The sequence below is a fragment of the Tiliqua scincoides genome, chromosome 1 (genome assembly GCF_035046505.1).
Source record: "Tiliqua scincoides isolate rTilSci1 chromosome 1, rTilSci1.hap2, whole genome shotgun sequence".
In the NCBI taxonomy this organism is placed as follows: domain Eukaryota; kingdom Metazoa; phylum Chordata; class Lepidosauria; order Squamata; family Scincidae; genus Tiliqua; species Tiliqua scincoides.
The window spans coordinates 107,699,859-107,720,115 of record NC_089821.1 but is presented as its reverse complement, the minus strand read 5'-3'; the positions used below and the strand labels follow the sequence as shown (position 1 = coordinate 107,720,115).

At 41.9% G+C, this 20,257-nt stretch overlaps 1 protein-coding gene across 3 annotated transcripts in view; it reads left to right on the top strand.

The window, feature by feature from the left end:
* CHN1 (chimerin 1) overlaps positions 1-20,257 on the top strand; it is a 118,100-nt gene that overhangs the window by 94,576 nt on the left and 3,267 nt on the right. For all 3 annotated transcript variants that reach the window (XM_066612265.1, XM_066612266.1, XM_066612267.1), the window contains 3 exons: positions 12,864-13,037; positions 15,593-15,670; positions 18,610-18,747. In XM_066612265.1, the coding sequence (XP_066468362.1) occupies positions 12,864-13,037; positions 15,593-15,670; positions 18,610-18,747 (390 nt within the window). The remainder of the gene's footprint in view (positions 1-12,863; positions 13,038-15,592; positions 15,671-18,609; positions 18,748-20,257) is intronic.

Sequence of the window (20,257 nt, the reverse complement as noted above, 5' to 3'; positions counted from 1 at the left end):
CAGTGGGATTTTATAGGGAGGACCTTTGGCTGGAGTCCTCTCTTAAAGTTGTTGATCGGTTCTCGGAAACTGTAACTTTAAGTGAAACAACTTATTACTAAACCAGTTATACTATAGGCTAATTGATATACGTAAACAAGAATTACATTCTGGTAACTACAGCATATTTCTGGTCACACAAACATCACCAAACTTCAAAATAAATAAGACCGAAAACACTTTTAATACTAAACATTGAAATAAATGTGCGCTTTCCAGGCCAGAGAAAACCCACATAAACATGCAGTTCAGACTGCACACAGACAGTGGCCCTGGCCAGGAATCAATTTTTTTTCTTAACAACTTTAAAATGAATCAACTTATAACAAAATGAGTTTAAGCGAGGACTTACTGTATAGACCAGTATTAAATTACAGATAAAGCTCAAATTAGAATAAAATGTTTCAGGGACAGAGAAAACAGTATAATATGTGCAATTTCTTTGTCTGCCTGTTTTAAGATTACTAGCCCTAATTATCATTTTAAAAATGTGCCTTTCACAGGAGCAATGTAACCAGAAGTTTGCTTTTTTCTTGTTATCTCAGTACATGCCCTATATAGTAAGCAGATGATAGTTAGACCTGCGGTGCAGCAGAAATGTGCATATTTTAAAATAACATTAAAAATGAGCCTTTCAGCAGTTTAAAGATAAAGAATTTAAGCTTCTTATGACTTTACTGTTAAGAAGCACAAAAGAGCAGGAAAACAAAACCATCAGAATGAAGGGGGGGGAAAGGAAACTTAGAATCCTATAGGACAGGGCTTTTCAAACTGGGGCGTCACAATGCCCCAGCCTGTGAGCCCTGGCCACATTCCCCATAAGGGGCAGGGGGGAGGCAGAGACGCAACCCCCAGGATCACGTTGCTAAGGGAGGTGCAGGGATTGGGATGCACTCACCAGTCCCTGCAGCAACCTGTCAGGGGTGCGGGTAGCCCTGTGCGAGTGCCTTCAGGGTCCGCACAGTTTAAAAAGTGAAAGCGCAGCGATCGTGCTCCACTTCCAATTTTGCAGAAGTGGGGTGAAATCGCTCCACTTTCAGTTTTTAAGCTCCAGGGAGCCTGTGGGAGTTGGGCCTGCCAGGCTGCTGCAGGGACTGGTGAGTGCATCCCAGTCCCTGCAGCCCCCTTAGTGACACGATCCTAGGGATCACGTCGCTGCTTCCTCCCTTCCCCCACAAGAATTTACTGTGATTCAAACTCTCCTCGAGAGTTTGAAAACTGCTGCTACAGGAGGCACTCACCAGAAGTGCCATTTGCCTGAATGGGTGCCTTCAGTTTGGGATCGTACACATGGGTACTCTTATTTGTACACTCATATTGACTTGTAAAAGGGCTGAAGTGAACATGGGTATCCACATTTTGGCACATGTATGGGTAAGGAGGGCAACAAAAAGTGTTTCGGACTGCTGATGGGGTGTTCCATTGCCACAGTGCAACTAAGCAAGCATGTCATGATACGTTGCATGTATCGTATAGCAAGGATGGGTGACTCAACTGGGAAGACTCTTGCTCGAGTCTCAAAACGTGTTTTCCCGGACTTGTGTGGACCCAAGTCATGTGTGTTTTGGAACCAGAAGTTACTCAGGGCTTGGAAGTTTTTCTCATTAACAAGAGGAGACTCGGAAACTCTGTTTGGTGTCTCTGTGTGTGTGCTTGCTCCTAGCTGTTGTGGGCGACCCACCTGCCCCTTCTGTCCCGTCACTCGCACTGCCCATCCTTTCCCACCTTGGTGAGCTGGTATGCCTCCTCCCTCCTCCCTGTTGGGCCCTCCATGGCATGCTGCTTGGTGCTCCATCTGAGGGCAGAATCAGGAATCGTGACATGAACTGGGGTGGGTGGGTTCGTTGCTGGGGTTTGTAATGAACCAATTAGCACTTTCTGCACTACTGCACTCACTCCAAGAACAGTGAAGCTTTTGTTAACAGATGGGATGGCAACATCAGGGGAGTGTTAAATGAAAACTCCAACACACACACACACACACACACATACACACACACACTGCTAGCAGCTCTGTTTTTTTTCTGCGGAGCCATGTCTGACTTGTTCACCAAAAAGACTCTAACTCAAGTCAGAATCCCAGAAAGGCTCCTGCTAGTCCTGAAGGCCGCCCATTAAGACTTGTGCATGTGTTGAGTCAAAGAGGGTGGGGAAGGAGCTAGACTCGAGTCTTGCCACCGTGGATCAGCACAACCCTATCTTATGGCAGGCAGTTTGTGCATCAATCGTTTTTCTAAGGACTAACACACATTTCACAGTTGCAGGGAGGGGCACTATATAGACCTCTTGCATTTTGTTTGGAGATGCTCTGCCTTTGACAGGGCTCATTCTGAGTCCCTACTTCAAATGTCAGGAAGTAGGGGCAGGAGTGCACACAGGGTGCATTTTCCTTGTTGGGGGGGGGTCACCTCAGCTTCCCACAAAAATCAAGGATTAGGGACCAGTTGGTAAGAGATTACCAATTGTAATTGGGCTAGAACATTTCCCTTTAGAAAATAGCCATTGGCTTACAACCATTTCTTGTTTCAGAAAAACCTGTTGTTTGCTTAACGTTTAATACAATTGGGGTGTGTGTGTAAATAATTTAGCTTTGTTAGAGCAAGCTTCACAAATATTGTGAGGGCTGTGTTGACTACACAAGAAATCTGTCCCTCAGGCAAAAATAGAAAATTGTATAACAGTCACAACGAGTCTAGAGCAGTGATTTTCAACCTTTTTCATCTCACAGCACCGCCTGGGAATACCGGGTGCTGTAGGCTTATACCAGAGTCTTTCGAGACTGAAGGTTGCCAACCATTACACTGACAAGGCACTAAAATGGTCAAAGCACACCACCAGGTTTTTGGCAATTGGCAAGGCACACCGTGCTGCCAGTGGGGGCTCACATCTCCCATTGGCCCTCTAAATAAATGACCTTCCCCCAAATTCCTGTGGCACACCTGTGCACCACTCACGGCACACCAGTGCACCACGGCACAGTGGTTGAAAATGTGGTTGATTGGATTCTAGAGGTTGATTGGATTCATGGGCACAGCCCTACAAGCAGAGAATACTTGTTGCTATATTGCATCTCAGTAGAAAGGGAGAGGTGAATAGGAGGAGAAAAAATTTAAGGAGATCTTCCTGATAAGCAAGTACATTAATTTTATAGCATTTGAGCTCATCAGTCCTTGTTCAGAGTAAATTTATAATCAGTATCTTTTCAGCAGTGTATGACATACCATGGCAACTAGACTACGCCTTCTCTCCGCACTGGCATGTGGGTGGCTTGTCTCCTGCATGGATATGGTTTCATGGATATGGTAATGTTCTTTCACACACCATGCAGAAGCCACCTACATAAATACTCATTTAGGGCCAGATTTTTCCAAAGCCTTGAGTGGGAGAGAGGAAAAAGAGCGGCTGCCTGCTTTATTGTGAACAAAATGAAGAATAAGCTTAAGCCCCAAAGCTTTTTCTCTTATCACTGTGGGTCTTTTATTTCCCCATTTCCTCCCACGTTGGCTTTAGCAACTTGCTCTAGGAAAGTTAAAGCGGCATCTTTTCTTTGACCGGTAAGGCTGTGTTCTCCTGAACAGACAAAATCTCCACCTAGGAAAAAAAGTAACATTTGAAGCAATCTTAAAATTCTGTGTTACAAATAAGTTATTTAGATTTTTGTATCTCCTTAGCAACACAAGTGTATGCATGTTTACTCAGAAGTAAGTCCCATGGTTTTCAATGGGGCTTACTCCCAGATAAGTGTACACAGGATTTCCACCTACATTATATTATCCTTTCATTTGCATCCCCAGATTGCATCAGTGAATTTAACATTCAGTTTAAAAGCAATTTCTCATATGGACTCAAAAGTTACATAATGTCCATTGGCAACTGATTGATAGAACAAATTTCCTGCAGCAATAACATGAGCATTTTATTGTCGTAGATTCTTATGTTATTGTTGGGGTTTTTTTGGATTCTTAAATTGTTAATGCATTTGTCTTTTTTGGACAATAAATTTTATATTATATGTTTTTGTAGTAGTTGGGGCTTAAAACAGATGTTTTCTATGTTGCTTCTCAGACTCTTTAAAACAAATGGAAACAGACTGAATTATGTTACTTCTTACATGATCTTGACATTTGTGAGCAGAATTGGACTGCAGTAATAAGTTGCATTGCTCAGTTTTTTATAGAATGGCCCAGGGCTTGCGATCCAGATTGATTGTGACCAGGGCCTCGGAGAGGAGGGTGAAGGGGGTAATTTGTACCCAGGCCCAGAGTCAAAAAGAGGGCTCAGGAACCAAAGGAGGAGGCCCAGAAATTTCTTGGAATCTTACATTTTCCTATCTACTCAGACTTGTTGCCCATAGAGGATGCTGGGCATACTACCATGAGCGTGTGGCTGCAGCTATTGGCAAGCCCAGCTACATGGCACAGCCATGTATGCAGGGCCAAGGAATACATACATGACACTTCTTAACACAGTGTCAAATCTGGTAGGAAACTGACCTGCTACAGTAGTTCCTTGGCCTGTGGATCTGCTTACCACGAAGGAGTGTATAGGAGCTCAGGGACACAGCTGTAAGGCTACACCTACTGCAGAAATAAATGTTGGTACACAGAGAACACTTCTATTCTAGTGTGAGTTTAAATATGATTATGCTAATTTTCTGCACGATTTTCTCTATTTATAAGATTTTAGAGAGACTTAGTTTGGTTTTCCATATTATTTTATCTAGCTGCCAATGCCACATGGGTGGGTAGAACTGGGCTCCAAAGACTTTTCCAGCTGTCTCCATTCTCCCCCAGCCTGTTTCACCCGTCCCTGCCCCCATTCTGCTTGCCCATCACCACCCTCCCCTGCTGTTTCACTCCTCCCCCTTTGCAAAGGGACCCAAAAGAAACTTCGTACCCCCTGATAAAATTCCTTTCAGAGGCCCTGATTGCTACGGAAGTGTTGTATATGGATGTGGGAAATTCTGTTTCTTATCCCAGCCATGAAGTTCATTGGGTGGTTTGGGTAAATCACCATCTCTCATCTTTTCCAATTTCACAGGATTGTTGTGAATCTAAAGCAAGATAGCTTCATGTACAATACTGCTGCATTGACGCCAATATGTGATAGACAGCTGAAGCAAAACGGTACTACCAAGACTATTTGCATAAGCAAAAATAACTGAAAAGTGAAAAGATTGTTCATAAGGCAACTTCAAAGACAATCTTTGTAACTATCTTGGGGGGAAGTTCAGGCTTTAGAGAGTTTGTAATCCTTACAAACTATGGAACTTTCATTCTACTGCTGACCGTGATTAGTATGCACTTTGAATTCAGCAGGAGGGAGAAATGAAGGGAAGAAGCATATGCTGTACTTCATTGGAAGCATGCAGGATTTTTTGCATAACAGTGCCTCTCTCTGTTCAAGTTCAGTTTTATTACTAGTAGGATGAAGCACTAAGATGGTGAGGTTACTTAGGGCACAATCCTGACTTTCCAATAGACCAGCGCAAGTCCCTTACACCTACCCAGGAGTGTTGCTAATGTGTCTCTGGGAGAGTAAGCTGAGCCAGTGCACAGACGTCACCTAGTTGGCCTGCCTGTTCCAGCACAGGATAGGATTTTGCTGCCCATCACTTGATAAAATCAACATTTTCAGGTTCTTATTGCTTCTAATCCCCATAAATGCTTTTTTAAAAAAAATTAAAATGATGACCCTGATCTATAGACAGCTGATGTATAGACTCCCCTGCTTTTCCAAACAATCTTTTTGTGAAGCTCAGTAAAAAGAAACTGTTATCTTCATTAAATATCTACATAGTAGCACAAGATAAGATAACATTTATCTTGATGAGTTATTTTACTGCAAACTAGGCAGTTAACTGAGTGAAACCTTAAATCAGAATGTTCCTATGAGCTGCAATGCAGGAAAATAGACATATGGGGCCAAGGAGCTCCTATTCCACTATAGTATCACAACTCTTAATGTTGTAATTCAGGTCTGTGCAGGACTTATGATATGCTCTTAGGCCAGTGTTTCTCAACCAGTGGTACAGGTACCACCAGTGATACTTGAGGTAGTATCTGGTAGTACTTGCAGGGCCCTTGGATACCTGCTGCCCAACAGCTAGACCAGGAACAACATTAGGAGGCTCAGCTTGGCTTGGTGGGCAGCCCTCCAAAGCATGCTTTTCTCCAGTCGAAAAAGCCCTCCACTCTGAGCCTCTTACTGGTGTTTGTTGCGTCACATCTGGCCTCCCAACCCAGAAGTAAATGCAATGATGTCATTGCCAGTTACTTCCGGTGGTACTTTGAATAGGTGGACCATACAAAGTGGTATCCTGGAATTCAAATGGTAAGAAATACTGTCTTGGGCCGAAGAGAAAACATTTAATTAGGACCTCTAAGGTTCAGGGCAGGATGTGTTCCAGCACTAATGTCTGATTAAATTAACAATCTAGCCCTTGCCTTTATTGTACTATTCCTTGAACTTCCACCCTTGGCATGTGCCAGTAATGTACCCCTCTCTACTACTTTTACCATGTTCCACTACTAGGCTGTAAATCCAAATAAATAAGAATTCCCTAAAAAAAAAAATTTTCATATTTATTTATTTATTTTTAATTAACACACACAAACATACAAACATATAACATACACTTAGGAGTGCTAAATACCATATACCATATATACTCATTAATCATACTGTATCTCTTAATCTACTACTCATCTACTTCTGCCTCTTACTAGTGTATCAATTTATTTATATAATATATACTAAATTTTCCCTAATGCCCTGTAGTATGTTTTTGAAATTTTTACTTTCTATCAAATATAAACTTACTTCAATTACTCATTGATATTAAAACAAAATAATCTAATTACCAAAATATAACAACATATAAAACAATTCTTCCATCTACTTCTAACTCTTCTACTCAGTTATATATTTCTTATATCAAATAAAATAGATTTTTTCTAATTCTCCATAATGTATTTTCTAAATAATCACTTTTTATCATTTAACATAATAACCACTTATAAAACAATTTATCCACACGCTAACATTTCCACTTATTTTTTCTAATTCATTCTAATTCATATATATCAATTTCTTATATATTTGTTTTTTAAGTAAATTTAAACCAGTTAATCCTCCAATTTTCTTTAACCCTCAGGTTAACTGTCAGGTTTCTTTTTCTTTCTTTCTTTCTTTCCATTTTTTCTCCTGTAATCTCTTTAATAATTTATTTCCATAACAGAATCCAATAAGCACACACTTTCTTGTATAAGGTATGTTAATTCTTCCAATTAACTGGGATATGTTTTCTTCTTTTTGTTCCAACAGATTTTGTATTTTATGCACCCATGTTACTCTGTCCATCTTCTCTATCTCAATCTCCATCAGCATCCCCTTTATATCCTGTTGTTTTTCCACTTTTCTAATTTCTGTATCCACTCTTCTGATGATGATTTCATCCCTCACCATAATCTTTTCCACTTTCTCCTTCTGTGTATCTTCTACTTGTTTCTTCACATCTTCCAGTTGCTTCTTGCAGATATCTATCTGTTGAGAGAGAGTCTTTAAACTGGCCTGCAAGGACCAACTCAACTGCTGTCTTCTCATTGTGAGCAATTTTTCCAGATTTTTAAGGATCATTTGACTCCAAATATCTAGAACAGGCTCCATCTTGCAATTTCTCTCTAATCCACAAGATGTCCACAGCGTATTATTCTCCTTACTTCCACCACATTTTTTTCAGTCCAGCATTCTTCGAATTTTTCTTACAGATAATAGTGTGGTTAATGGAGAAAAACAAAACAAAAGAAACAGTCTCAAGAAGACAAAACTCTTTCAGGTCTAATGAAAATTATGTCCACAAGCAGCTCTGGATTTTAGTCCACACACCAAATTATATTTATAGTTATAATCCATGACCGATTTATTCCACTACAAAGATAAAGAGCACTTTCAACATCCTTAAAAAGTTTCTCATTAATGCCTTCAGTGTATCCAGGGCTTTTAGCCAAATCAGTCAGTCAATGCCGGGGATAATATTAACACATACTTATCTTAAATTTCCAACTTAAACTTTACGCTTCATGCTTTTTCTTCCATATGGTATCTTAGCACGGAGCCAGCAGCTTGATTGCAGACACTGCACCTCCCCCAGTACTGTCCCTGACGATTAATAATAATAATAATAACTTTATTTCTACCCCGCCTTTCTCCCCGAAGGGACTCAAGGCGGCTTACAACATATTAAAAACAATTTAAAAAACAAATAAATACATATTAACACATACTAAAAACAGCAGTCAGAGTAAAAAGAATAGGTAAAAAGAGCATAGAGCAGCAGCAAGTCATAAAAGAATCAGGCCTGTAAAAAAATATTAAAAGATGTTAAAAAGATGTTAAAAGGCCACGAACTCAGAAGGCCTGTTTAAACAGAAGGGTCTTCAGGCCTTGCCGAAAGGTCTCAAGAGAGGGAGCCATTCTTAAGTCAGGGGGAAGGGAGTTCCATAGCGTTGGTGCCACTACTGAGAAGGCCCTATTTCTTGCAGCCGCCCCACGTACCTCCCTAAGTGGCGGCACTTGTAAAAAGGCCTTCTCTGATGACCTAAGAGGACGAGCCGGATTGTACGGGAGCAGGCGATCTCTAAGATACCCTGGTCCAGAGCAGTATAGGGCTTTAAAGGTCAATAACAGCACCTTGAATTGGGCCCGGAAACGAATGGGCAGCCAGTGCAGCCGCTGGATTAGGTTTCCGAGAAGAAAGCCCCCCCCCCTTTGTCGGGCTTTCAAAATCTCAGATGCCTGCACCGTGGAAAGATCTTATCTCTCCTGATAAAGATCTTCAGATCCTCTTCAGACCTGCAGTTTTTTGGGGAAAACAGACTGTCTCTCAGGAGCCCCTGGAAACATGTCTGTTCATCCACTGTTGGCTCTTCCTCCCCTGTTCTGAATTATCTAGAATTTTCAACCAGTGCTAAACCGGATACTATGAGTAAGGGCAAGGTCATTTTTTTCCCCCAGAGTTCTCATCAAATATATGGTAACTGTGCAGATATTTTGTCCTGAGTATTGCCTTTATTATTTTATATATGTATGAGTAGTATATGTACTACTTGTATGTCATAAGTTTCTAATGACATTCCTTTGTTGCATGTCTTTCATGTCTTTTGGGTGCATTAGCATTTGCCAGCATGAATCTTCTCTTTTTTGCCTTATTTTGACTATAAATTCATCTCCTTAACTTAAAAGCTGTGGAGCTGTTGTTTTTATTTTTCTGTTCCTTGTAGTTTAGGAAATACAGAATTACAAATGAAAAGGTAAATACTCTCTCTTTTACAAATCCAAAGTTACCTCAGAATTGGCCTCAGATTGGGCAGTTCTGAAGTGTAATCCATGCCAGGGACACTCAGCCTAAATTCAATTCTGATTTCAAAGCAATTATTTAATGTATAAAATATTAAAGTCCTCTTTTTGAGAAATAATGTGAATCTATTTTTCATTATTCCTAGTTCTTCTCAAAAGCGACACAGTTCATACCTGCCCCTCATATAAAATATTATAGTCATGTGTTTACATACAATATTGCTTCTGTAATGCACATGCAGCAACTATATTTTCCAGTGAATTAGAAGCAAGATGAAGGTTAGAGCTGACTAAAATCAAATCAGCAATAGAAGAGAAAGTGACAGCTCTGCTTATTGTACTCTCAGCAAATATTTGAAATGGATCCTCATGGGGCAGTCTTAATATACACTGCTTACAGTTCTTGTGTTTGCTCATGCATTAATGAAAGCACATTATTTCGGCTTTCAGTGGAGAACGCTAGAATCAATATTTTTCTGTTCTTAAATAATACGCTTTTCTATGAGGCTTAGAAAAGCACAGAGACAGAGCTTCTTGTTGAAAGCATCTCTATGTGGTATCATCTGAAAACCCCCATTTCACTATGCTTTGAAACTTTCTGCGAGTTAATAAAATTAAGAGTAGTGTGATCTCTCTGCCTCGTTGGTCTGAGTAAACAACAGGACATTTGGTTAATCTGGAAATGAGATAAAGAGAACTGTTAGTTGTAAAGGCTGTGAAGGAGACAGACATTGAATTCAGATGATATTTTTTCATCAGGGTGCTGTAGTTGTATCCTCAAGGCCTCTTCGCATGCAAGGGAGGGGCTATAGTAGAGCACATATCTTGCATGTAGATGGAAGCAGGTCTCGTCTGCCCTATCTCTGGTAAAAGAATCTCAAGTAGAAGGATTGGGAACGACCCCCGCCTGAGCCCTTGGAGAGAGCCACTGCTAACCACAGAAGGCAATACCTGTATTAGTCTACTGGTTTCACTCTGAAGAAGGCAGTGTTCTGTGTTCATGTTGACATTCTTCTTGTGCTAATGTTACCTCTGTTTAGAAGAAAACATGAAAATTTGTAAGCCTCTTGTTTGAATATCGGACAAGTGTCCATTCTGGTGCACACCAGCAGAAAGATGCAGCAGATTCCTAACTGTTTTGCATGTGGCAGAACCCAAATACATGCACCCACTTCACTCATGATAGTGCACAGATTTGTACTGAGGGGGTTTCTGCACAGAGTTTGTAGCCATGCATGTAGGAAAATGTCATGTGTAAATGAAATATCAATGGTGAATGCTGGTCTTGAGTTGCTTCACAATGCTTTTTCCTATTGCATGGGACTTGGCTAGGGATACTTGAGCATATGTAGCTTAAAGGAGAGCAGCAATATACTGTGGGGAGTGTCCAGCATTTGAACCTAAGAACAACTCTGCTGGATCCAATAGTCCTGAATCAGCATCCTGTTTCTTATCGTCGCCCACCAGATGCTTCCAGGAAGCATGTAAGCAGGCAAAAGTCCATCATTTGCCTATCATTTGCTGCCTCCCTTCGGCTGCTCTTTAGCAATGTTTTGCCCCTGAATTTTGAGGAACATGAGCTACTGTGGTTAATAGCTGTTGGTAGGCCTGTCCTTCATGAACTTGTCTCACCTAAACAATGCTGCTATATGTTTGTCTATTTTGGTGAGATGTGGTCATTTTTCATATAGCGCTTGAATGGTGCAGGGAGACTGTGAGTTAATTCCCCTCCTGCATATAGGTCTCAAGAATATTAGATACAGTTTTTCAAACTCTTTGACAGATTTCTCCTGCTTTCGGTGCAGCAGATCAGTATACAAGTAATTTATTGCTGCGGCTTATCCTGTCCACTGATTGTCTAATCTTTACACTGGGTAAAATTAGTTTGCAATAGTGAGTAAGGGCCAATTATAAACTGTGCGCGCCCACTGTCGCAAACGTGCCATAAAGAACATTTGCAAGCCCTTAGCACCGGCAGAGCACCGGAGCTAGCCCAGCGCCAGCTGGCACTGGGCTAGCACTGGTGGAACACTGGCACTTCACCATTATCCAAACTGCAGGGTGGCAGAGAGGTAGAAGGGGGCATGGGGGAGGCATTGGGGTGTGGGGAGTCAGAGGGAGCATGGGGGGAAGGAAAAGGGTGGGAGAGAAGCAGGACCAGTTGAGCTCAGCTCCACCACATCCTGAGCTCTGTGTCGGGCTGCGCGGCCCAACGTGGAGGCTCTTGATTCTATAGCAGCCCAAGGGCTACTGCAGAATCAAGCAACCCCATTGCAGGGATACTTCCCTTACCCAGGGAAAGGGGACAAAAGTCCCCTTCCCCTAAGGAGCCACAGGCAGCTGCCCTGTTGTGCCACGGCAGCCATTTTGGCACCACAGCATTCCCAGCTCAAAGACAGCTCAGGATTGGGCTGTAAGTCTACATCAGGGGTGGCAAAACACCCATATGCTTATGCTTAACGTAAGAGCCACATATAATCAACTTCAGGTGCTTGAAAGCCGTAGTATTTAAGAAGCATTTAAATTCTTAAATATATTTACTCACCATGAACATTACGCTTATGGTTTAATCCAGTAGACTCTGTACCCAGTAAATAATCAAAAAGTTTGAAAATTTCTTATTTACCTTTTATGTTCATTGTGATGCGAAAAGGAACTCAGCCAAAAATTCTGAGAGCTGAATATTATATGTCAAAGAGCCACATGTGGCTCGCAAGCAGCAGTTTGGTCACCCCGGTCTACACTGTATTAGAAACTTTGCCTATTTAGCGCTCATAGTTAAAATCTCTGGGTATACTGGCCAATAGGTATTCCTATTTATTTACTCAATTGATCAGCTTTTTAGGACAAGTGATCCAAAACTTTTCTTTACCTTTGTATGGGAAAATTATACAGACAACTTGGGGCCCAATCCTATCCAACTTTCCCACATTGAGGCAGCTATGCCAACAGGGCTTGCGCTGCATCCTTCTGTGGGAGGACAATCATGGAGGCCTCCCATGGAGGAGGAATATTTGTCCCCTTACCTGGGGTCTGCATTGGTGATGGAAAATTGAATAGAATTGGGTCCTTGGTCCAATAACTTGATACACCAGCATTAAGCACTAAATGGAGATGTACTCCATAGCCTTTGTTAAGAACATAAGAACAGCCCCACTGGATCAGGCCAAAGGCCCATCTACTCCAGCGTCCTGTATCTCACAGTGGCCCACCAAATGCCCCAGGGAGCACACGTATCATGAAGCCTTATGTTGCAATGAAGTTATAATGAACTGCAAGATGATACTCTGGTACAAATGTTTAGAACTATGGTTGTAGTCATCTTTAAGCACTGTACAAATTTTGTGCAAGGATTCTCCCAAGCTATCCTTAAAAAGTAGTCTCTCCACGAATAGTGCATGTTTGACAGTAATACCTTCGTAATAGTGAACGTTGAACTAACAATATCTTTCTCTCATTTCCATCAGATTGTGGCTTGAATGTTCACAAGCAGTGTTCCAAGATGGTCCCAAATGATTGCAAGCCAGACCTGAAGCATGTCAAGAAAGTATACAGCTGTGATCTTACCACACTAGTAAAAGCACACTTCACAAAAAGACCCATGGTTGTAGACATGTGCATTAGGGAGATTGAATCTAGAGGTAAGGCATGCTTAAATGAGTTTGGTTGCCTTCCTCATAATCCCTTTAGATTGATCTAGGTCAACTGAGGTTTAGTTGAATTTATGCCGAAAGTAATTTTTCATAGGGCGTCTTGCACATACATTTTTCCTTGAACAAGTAATATGTAATTTTGCATTTATTCAAAATGGTTCTGTGTCTGCTGTAAATCTCTTTATTATGATGATATAGTTCTTCATAGTGTACATGATACAAAAAATTATATCCCTTGAATAATATTTGTACCTGCCACTTTGTTATACAGATGTCACTTCTTCCAGTGTTTTTTTTAGTGAGAAATAATACTAATGGCCCAAGCCTATCCCCCATTTATGGCAACAGAACTCCTAATCCACTGCCAGTAAATCCATTTACAGTGGCACAAAAGGCACACTGCTATCAGGTGCTCCAGGGCTGTCTGCATGAATGGCCAGAGGCTCCACACACCTGGCCCACAGAGCCAGCACCAGAGCAGATAAGGTGGCAGTGGGCCTGGTTATGGGCGGTTTGGGGGCAAGGATGGGGGTGAGAGGGAAAGGATCTCAGCTACAGTCATGCATACCGGATCCTATCCCCCTTTCCTAGCCCTGATTTGCCTTCTTCTGCTCCTTGGACATGCCAGCAAAATAGCTGAGTCCAAGGAGACCTATAGTCGACCGGGTGGTCTACTGGGAGCTAAGTAAAAATTACTTTCACTTACCTCTTGCTGGCCATCTGGTTGCCCCCACCACCATAGAATGCAACACATGCTTCATTGGTGCAGCTTTTATTTATTTATTTCAGTATTTATTTACCGCCTTTCTCTGGAGTTTAGACAGCATTCGAGGTGGTTTACACAGGCAGGCTAGTTTACATCACCACAGAATCCTCGGTCACCAGCTGTTGCCTTCACTATGTGGCTATCTCCTCCGGCTGCATTCCAGTGAGCTTCAGTAGACATCCGTAAATCAAACCTGGACAGATCCTCAAGGTTGTTTTCTGTTCTTTGCCAGCTGGCCTTCTCAAACACTCCTGTGCTTCTCTCACTGTGCAGCTAATCAGTTCAGTAGCAATTCTATCCTGCCACAACAGGTACTGCAGCTTGTCACAGCCTGGTATTCTGTCTCCTGTCCAAAAACACAATCACATTCCCTGCTTAGCTCTTCAGGTAGTACTAGCAGCTCAACCATCATTCCACATCTCCTATCCATAGCTTTGTGCTATGGAGTGGTGAGGGATAGTATTGGGCTGTTAAGTACACACACTTTTTCTTGTAATTATGCAATTTCTCCCCGGGACAAACTTAACCTAATGACTCCTGCTAGAACATTGCTGTTATGATATTTATTTATTTATTTATTTATTTATTTATTTATAGTTATTATATCACTTTTAATATACTGATTTGAGTAATTTGTTTTCATATTCCTTTGTAATTTGATGACATCTTCCCAATGGCATAGCTAATGATCATGTAGTCCAGTGCCAAGCTCAAAATGATGCTCCAAAAGTGATGGCACAACTGGAAGTGACATCACACCCAGGCTTTTAAAAAAGTGAAAATCAGGGGAAAACCCGCCTCCTCCCTCCAACAGCTCACCACCCACTTGCTCTGCCGCCTCTCCTCAGCCGGTGGCATAGCTTGAGCATCTATCTGCTACCTGGGGTCAAAGATTTTATAGCCCCCCTCCATGACAGAATCAAATTTAGAGCACGAGCCTATGCTTGTCTATTCATAAGTAAGTCCCATTGTCTGCAATGGAGCTTACTTTCAGGAAAGTGTGCATAGGATTGCAGCCTCAATTAAGTAAATAAATAAAAACTGTGCCCCTTATTGGTTAAAGACACTGTGCTGGGTGAAGAGGGACAGTTATTCTCCCCTTGCTAAATATAAGAGGGGCAGCACCTAAAAAAGGGCCTCTTTACCTAGTTAGCAGGGGTTATTATGATACATGAAAATGAGAGCTGACTCATATTAACACCTTATTGGTTCCATGCTGTATCAAAATAACATCTCATTGGTTCTCGGAACAATCAGTCTCAAAGGTCAGTTTTGTGTTAAGGAAATCCACTTTTTGTTCTGTAAGGCAGTTGTGTCTTCATTTTCTTGTTAATTGGCCATAACATTTGATAGAATACAGATATTCCAATGCAGTTTGTTTCATTGTATTCTGCATTAAATTACCTTTCCAATGGTGTATAACATGGTGGTATTATTCTTACATATGAAAAAAGGTTTTTACAATTTTGGTCACTAGTGTCAAACTCAGCTTGTTGCCCAGGGCAATTGCTACCCTGAAACCCCTTTAGCTATGCCACTGCATCTTCCACATTCCAAGACCATGATCGTAAATATGTTTTTATAAAATGATTGGATTCTGATCATAGCAATACAATCCATTCCGGAGTAGGAGCTAGCTGCTTAATTTATGCTTAGAAGAAAGAATGAGAATTTAAAAACTCAGCTCAGATTTATGTGTTGCTAACTGTAATGAACCAGAATATCAGAAAGGTAAGAATTTAAGTTTAATCTAGTTATTTTTTTCATTGCCTCACAGGTCTCAATTCTGAAGGACTCTACAGAGTATCTGGATTCAGTGACCTAATTGAAGATGTCAAAATGGCTTTTGACCGCGGTATGCTGCTTACTAGATTTACTTCCTCTACATTCAGCATATTACCCAAGATCCAAAGAACTGATTCTACACATTCACAGACAATGCGCACTTGCATTTCTAAAACACTGGACCTCTTCCACACCCTTTTGCCATGCAGTACACTGTATTAACAATAGAATGGACTTTCAAAAACAGCTTGTGATCAGCTTATGAGCTTATGAGGAGTGGTGGGCAAACTTGGTCTATTCAGAGAAAAAAGGCAAAGATCCTATGTAGTAGGCCCAGTCAAGTCCCTTGATATGCCTAAAGTACCTCTTTGGATCCCAGACATTATAAAGATTGCAAGTAAATGAGGTCTGAATTGGCTTTTATTATTGAACATGACTAGTTTTAAATACTAGAGTCATGGGATTATCCAGTCATTGTTCTTTTAGGGCGCAATCCTAAGCCCTTATGTCAGTGCTTTCCAGCACTGACATAAGGGCAATGCAGCTCAGAGGTAAGGGAACAAACATTCCCTTACCTTGAGGAGGCCTCCATGAGTGACACCAACCGAGGATGCAGCGCATGCTCCATTGGCACTGCTATGCCAGTGCTGGAAAGCGCTGACATAAGGGGTTAGAATTGCGCCCTTCATTACTTACATTGTTCTCTTACTTGTTCTCTGACTTTAGCAGTTGTTCTCGTGAATAATGCCAAGACATGAAAGGACTAAAGATTTCCAATACCTAAGTTAATTTGCTAGTAAAAATGAAGACTTAATGTGATACATGATACAATGTGTAAAATTAAGAGCCTCAAAGCCATACACTCCCACAGAGTTGAAAAAAAGATTTTTAATTTATATAAAAATAAAAATTAAATGGAAAACAATAAAATACACCTAGCTTCATTACTGACACTTTCTTTTGCTTTGTGTGTGCATATGTGTATGTATTTATGCATATACATGCAGATATAGATATCATTTCCCTTGTCTGCAGGAGCACTTCTCTGGTAACTTTTTCAGGGTGGATGGAGAATATTTTTTATGCCTTCAAAAATTGTTCCTATTACAGACTGTTTGGGGGGGGGGGGGGAAAGGAAAACAAAAAGCCTAAGAAATCCAGATTGTGACATTATCCATTCTCTAGTAAATTTTCTAGCAATGTAGAACTTTTAAATCTTAGGAGAAGTTGTCAGAGAATATTGGAAGCATCCTTAAAAAAAAAAAAAAAACCCAACCCCCTGTGCATTGGAAATTGTTCCATGTATAACTTCATATGCACAAATAAACGGACTGGTTAAGAGAATTCAGCTTCCAATAATTGGCATTTTACAACTGCAAATAAACTGCCTAACCAGTAATTTCTTACTATATCCTAACCAGTTGCTGATGAGACTTAGATTAGTCTCCAAGGACAGTTGTAACCTCCCTAGTGAAATGTTTTTTATTATCCAGTGGTGCTCAATCTGGTGGGTTGCAACCCACCATTGAAACTTAAAGGGTCACTTCCCTTTAAGGGGAGTGACCCAGAAATGGGTGCCCCGACGGCACCACGGCAATTACAGCACCGCAGGCACCCAAAAGCATTTTAATGTACTTGGGGGGAGTGTTCAGCCTCTTGGAGAGTCATGGAGGCTCACAGCTTAGTCCATGAGGTTCCCCTCTGCAGCAGCGAGCTCCGATCTGAAGTCAGACCCCACTTCCAGTTTGCGGTTGGAATTTCTGAAACAGGAGGTGGGCTCCAGCTGCAGATCAGAGCCCACCACTGTGGAGGGGAGGCTCGCGGAGGGGTCTGTGAGCCTCCAGGACCCTTCACACTCCCCCCAGGTACATTAAAATGCTTCTGGGTGCCCATGCTGTCGTGATGGGGGGCACGCCCCATCACAGTCCTTGCCCCCACAAACACTTACCAGTGCTTCTCATACTCCTGGAGAGTTTGAGAACCACTGTACTAATCTGTTTATGGGTGAAAATTACTGTTCTGATGTTAATAACAGCCTCTTCATGTTGTATTCTCCTTTCTCTTCTAACAAATAGTATCACTTGTCCAATGACATGATTGTGGCATTGTGCATTGCACTTCCTGAACCCACTACCAACCAATGAGGTTGAGTGTGGGCAGGGAAATGCCTGAAATGGTGATGTAAGTGAAACTATATGTAGCAAGTAAGGAATGCAGTGGGATGGGAATGCTGTTTTTTCGACAACCTCACGTCCATCATTATGGCAACTTTATCCTATGTATGTGTTTATTTAAGAGGTCATTTGTCAAGCTCTATGCCTGCCTAAGAGCGCAATCCTACCCTGCGCTGGAGGCTTGCACTATATCCAGCGCAGGATAGGGGCCAAAGGCAGATCAGCCAGAGGCAAGGAGAAACTTTTCCCCTTATCTCTGGGAAAGGTGCCCTTTTCCCCTATGGGTCTCCTCAGACTTGCACCACCTCTTGAGGTAGCGTAAGTCCGAGGAGAGCAGAGCGACTTGAAGCCGCTCCGTTCTCCCCGGGAACGGGGGTTGGGATCCGGCATAACTGGGGGTTATAACTGGGGGTTGGGATCTGGCCTAGCCTACTCCTAAGGATCATAGCCTTACGGCATGTTTGCAGCCCTCCTGGGCTGGCACAAGGTACTTAAGTCCCATTAAAGTCAATTAGGTCTGTGTAGGAATGGAGGTTGGATAAAATGTTCCTTTCATCTTCATTAAAATCATAGAAGAAAGATAAACCAACTTAAATGTTTGATCAGCTTTGTCCATAACAAAGCTTTTTCAAAAAAAGTCCTCTATACAAATCTTGGTCAGTATCTACACTAGTGATCTTTATTTCCAAATACCATCATTTTAAAAAGCTTTCCCCTATCTGTGTATTGCTTGTACTAGCCATGACTGTGTGGTACTTTAAATATAATTGTAATGTTAAATTTTTTACCAGTGTATAGTTCTACATTGTGTTTTTTTTTTTCTTTTTACATACAGATGGGGAAAAAGCAGATATTTCTGTGAATATGTATGAAGATATCAATATTATCACCGGTGCACTTAAACTGTATTTCAGGGATTTGCCAATTCCACTAATCACATATGATGCCTACCCAAAATTTATAGACTCTGCAAGTAAGCTTTACATTGTATTACTTTTCAAATGCACATTTTTCCCCCTTTTAGTGTTGTTTTTTGTCTTTAAAAACTGGCATGGTTCATGGTTTGTTTTTGTTTTTATTTCATTTGTGCAGAATTAAGTAACATAGGGAGCAACGATAAATATGCAAGTTGGATTACATTTTTGTCATATAGTCCTTGATGAAAAGCTTGTTGAAGTCAGCAGTTTTTTCAATAGTAGAATCAGGAGTGTCTCAGGGCCAAATTTCATGTTACATTATACTGTCGATGACTGGGTATGATTCTTATAAGTTTAATAGCAACCATGGGGGTGTGTGGGGTATCAGGATTGGGTCTGCAGTGTAGAGGGAGGATGGCTTTCACACTTTGCTCTGTGGTGATCCCCATACAGCTGCTTTTGGTCAGGGCAGGAAGAGAGGTTAAGTGAGCTCTGGAGGAGATTTTTAACAGGGGCCCTTTGGCACCTGCATGCCTGCTCCCTCTTTGTCCTCCCTGCTCCTGGATGAAGCATCCTAGTTGCCTCAGGGATTGTTTCCACTTGGTTCCTATAGAGGAGCAGGGGTCTCCAAACCCTGGCCCAGGGGCCAGATGCAGCCCACAGAGAGCCTCTGTCCGGCCCACAGCCAGTCTCTGGTCCACTGAGATCTTCTCACCCACTCAAGGTATTCAAAACCCATGGTTTTCGCCCCCCCCAACCTGACTGGAGCTGAGCTCAGGTTGGTCCAGAGGCTTTTCTGAAGCTCCCAGAGGCCATGCACTGAAAACTGAAAAACACTTTTTTTTGTTTTGACTGAAAACCAGAAGTCACCTTTAAACGACTCTGGGCTTCATTCTGAAGTCCGTGGAGGCACGGGCAAATGCAAGCGGCCTCTGAAGGCTCCAGAAGAGCCACCAGAGGCTCCAGGTCAGCCTGCACCAGGGGTTCAGGGACCCACGGTTGAATCTATCCGCAGGTACTGGGCCACAGATAACACAGGCTGTCTGTAATTAGAAAAGATTTATTCGAGATTTATTGTTTATAGAGATTTGTGGTTTGATGCTTTTGCTACCAGCTGCAGGCAGCCCGTTCTCCACCCTCTCTGGTAGTCCACGGGGAACTGCTTGCTCAGCAAGATAATGGAAGTGATCAAAAGCAATTTTTTTTTTTTGTGAGACCTCCTGAACCACTTCTCAGGGTCTCGTGGACCACGGGTTGGGAACCAGTGCTGTAGAGTAAGTCTGCTCCTGGGCACTGGCAAAGACCAGGTGACAACCCTGCATGAGTTAAGTCTGGGTGCTGTTCCCCTGACATGCGTCCTACACCTCATCCGTGTACATGGTTGTCTGGCAACAATTAGAACAGATTGAATTAGTCGCACCCACTGTTCCTCCCACTTGTTTCATTTCTGTTTAAAGAGGAGGATGGCAAAAGCCAGTCTTTATTCTCCAACTGAAGCTGAAAGGAAAGTCATATTTTTGCCTCTTGTGGGTGTCACTCTAGTGGAAATGTGTTACACAAGGCTAG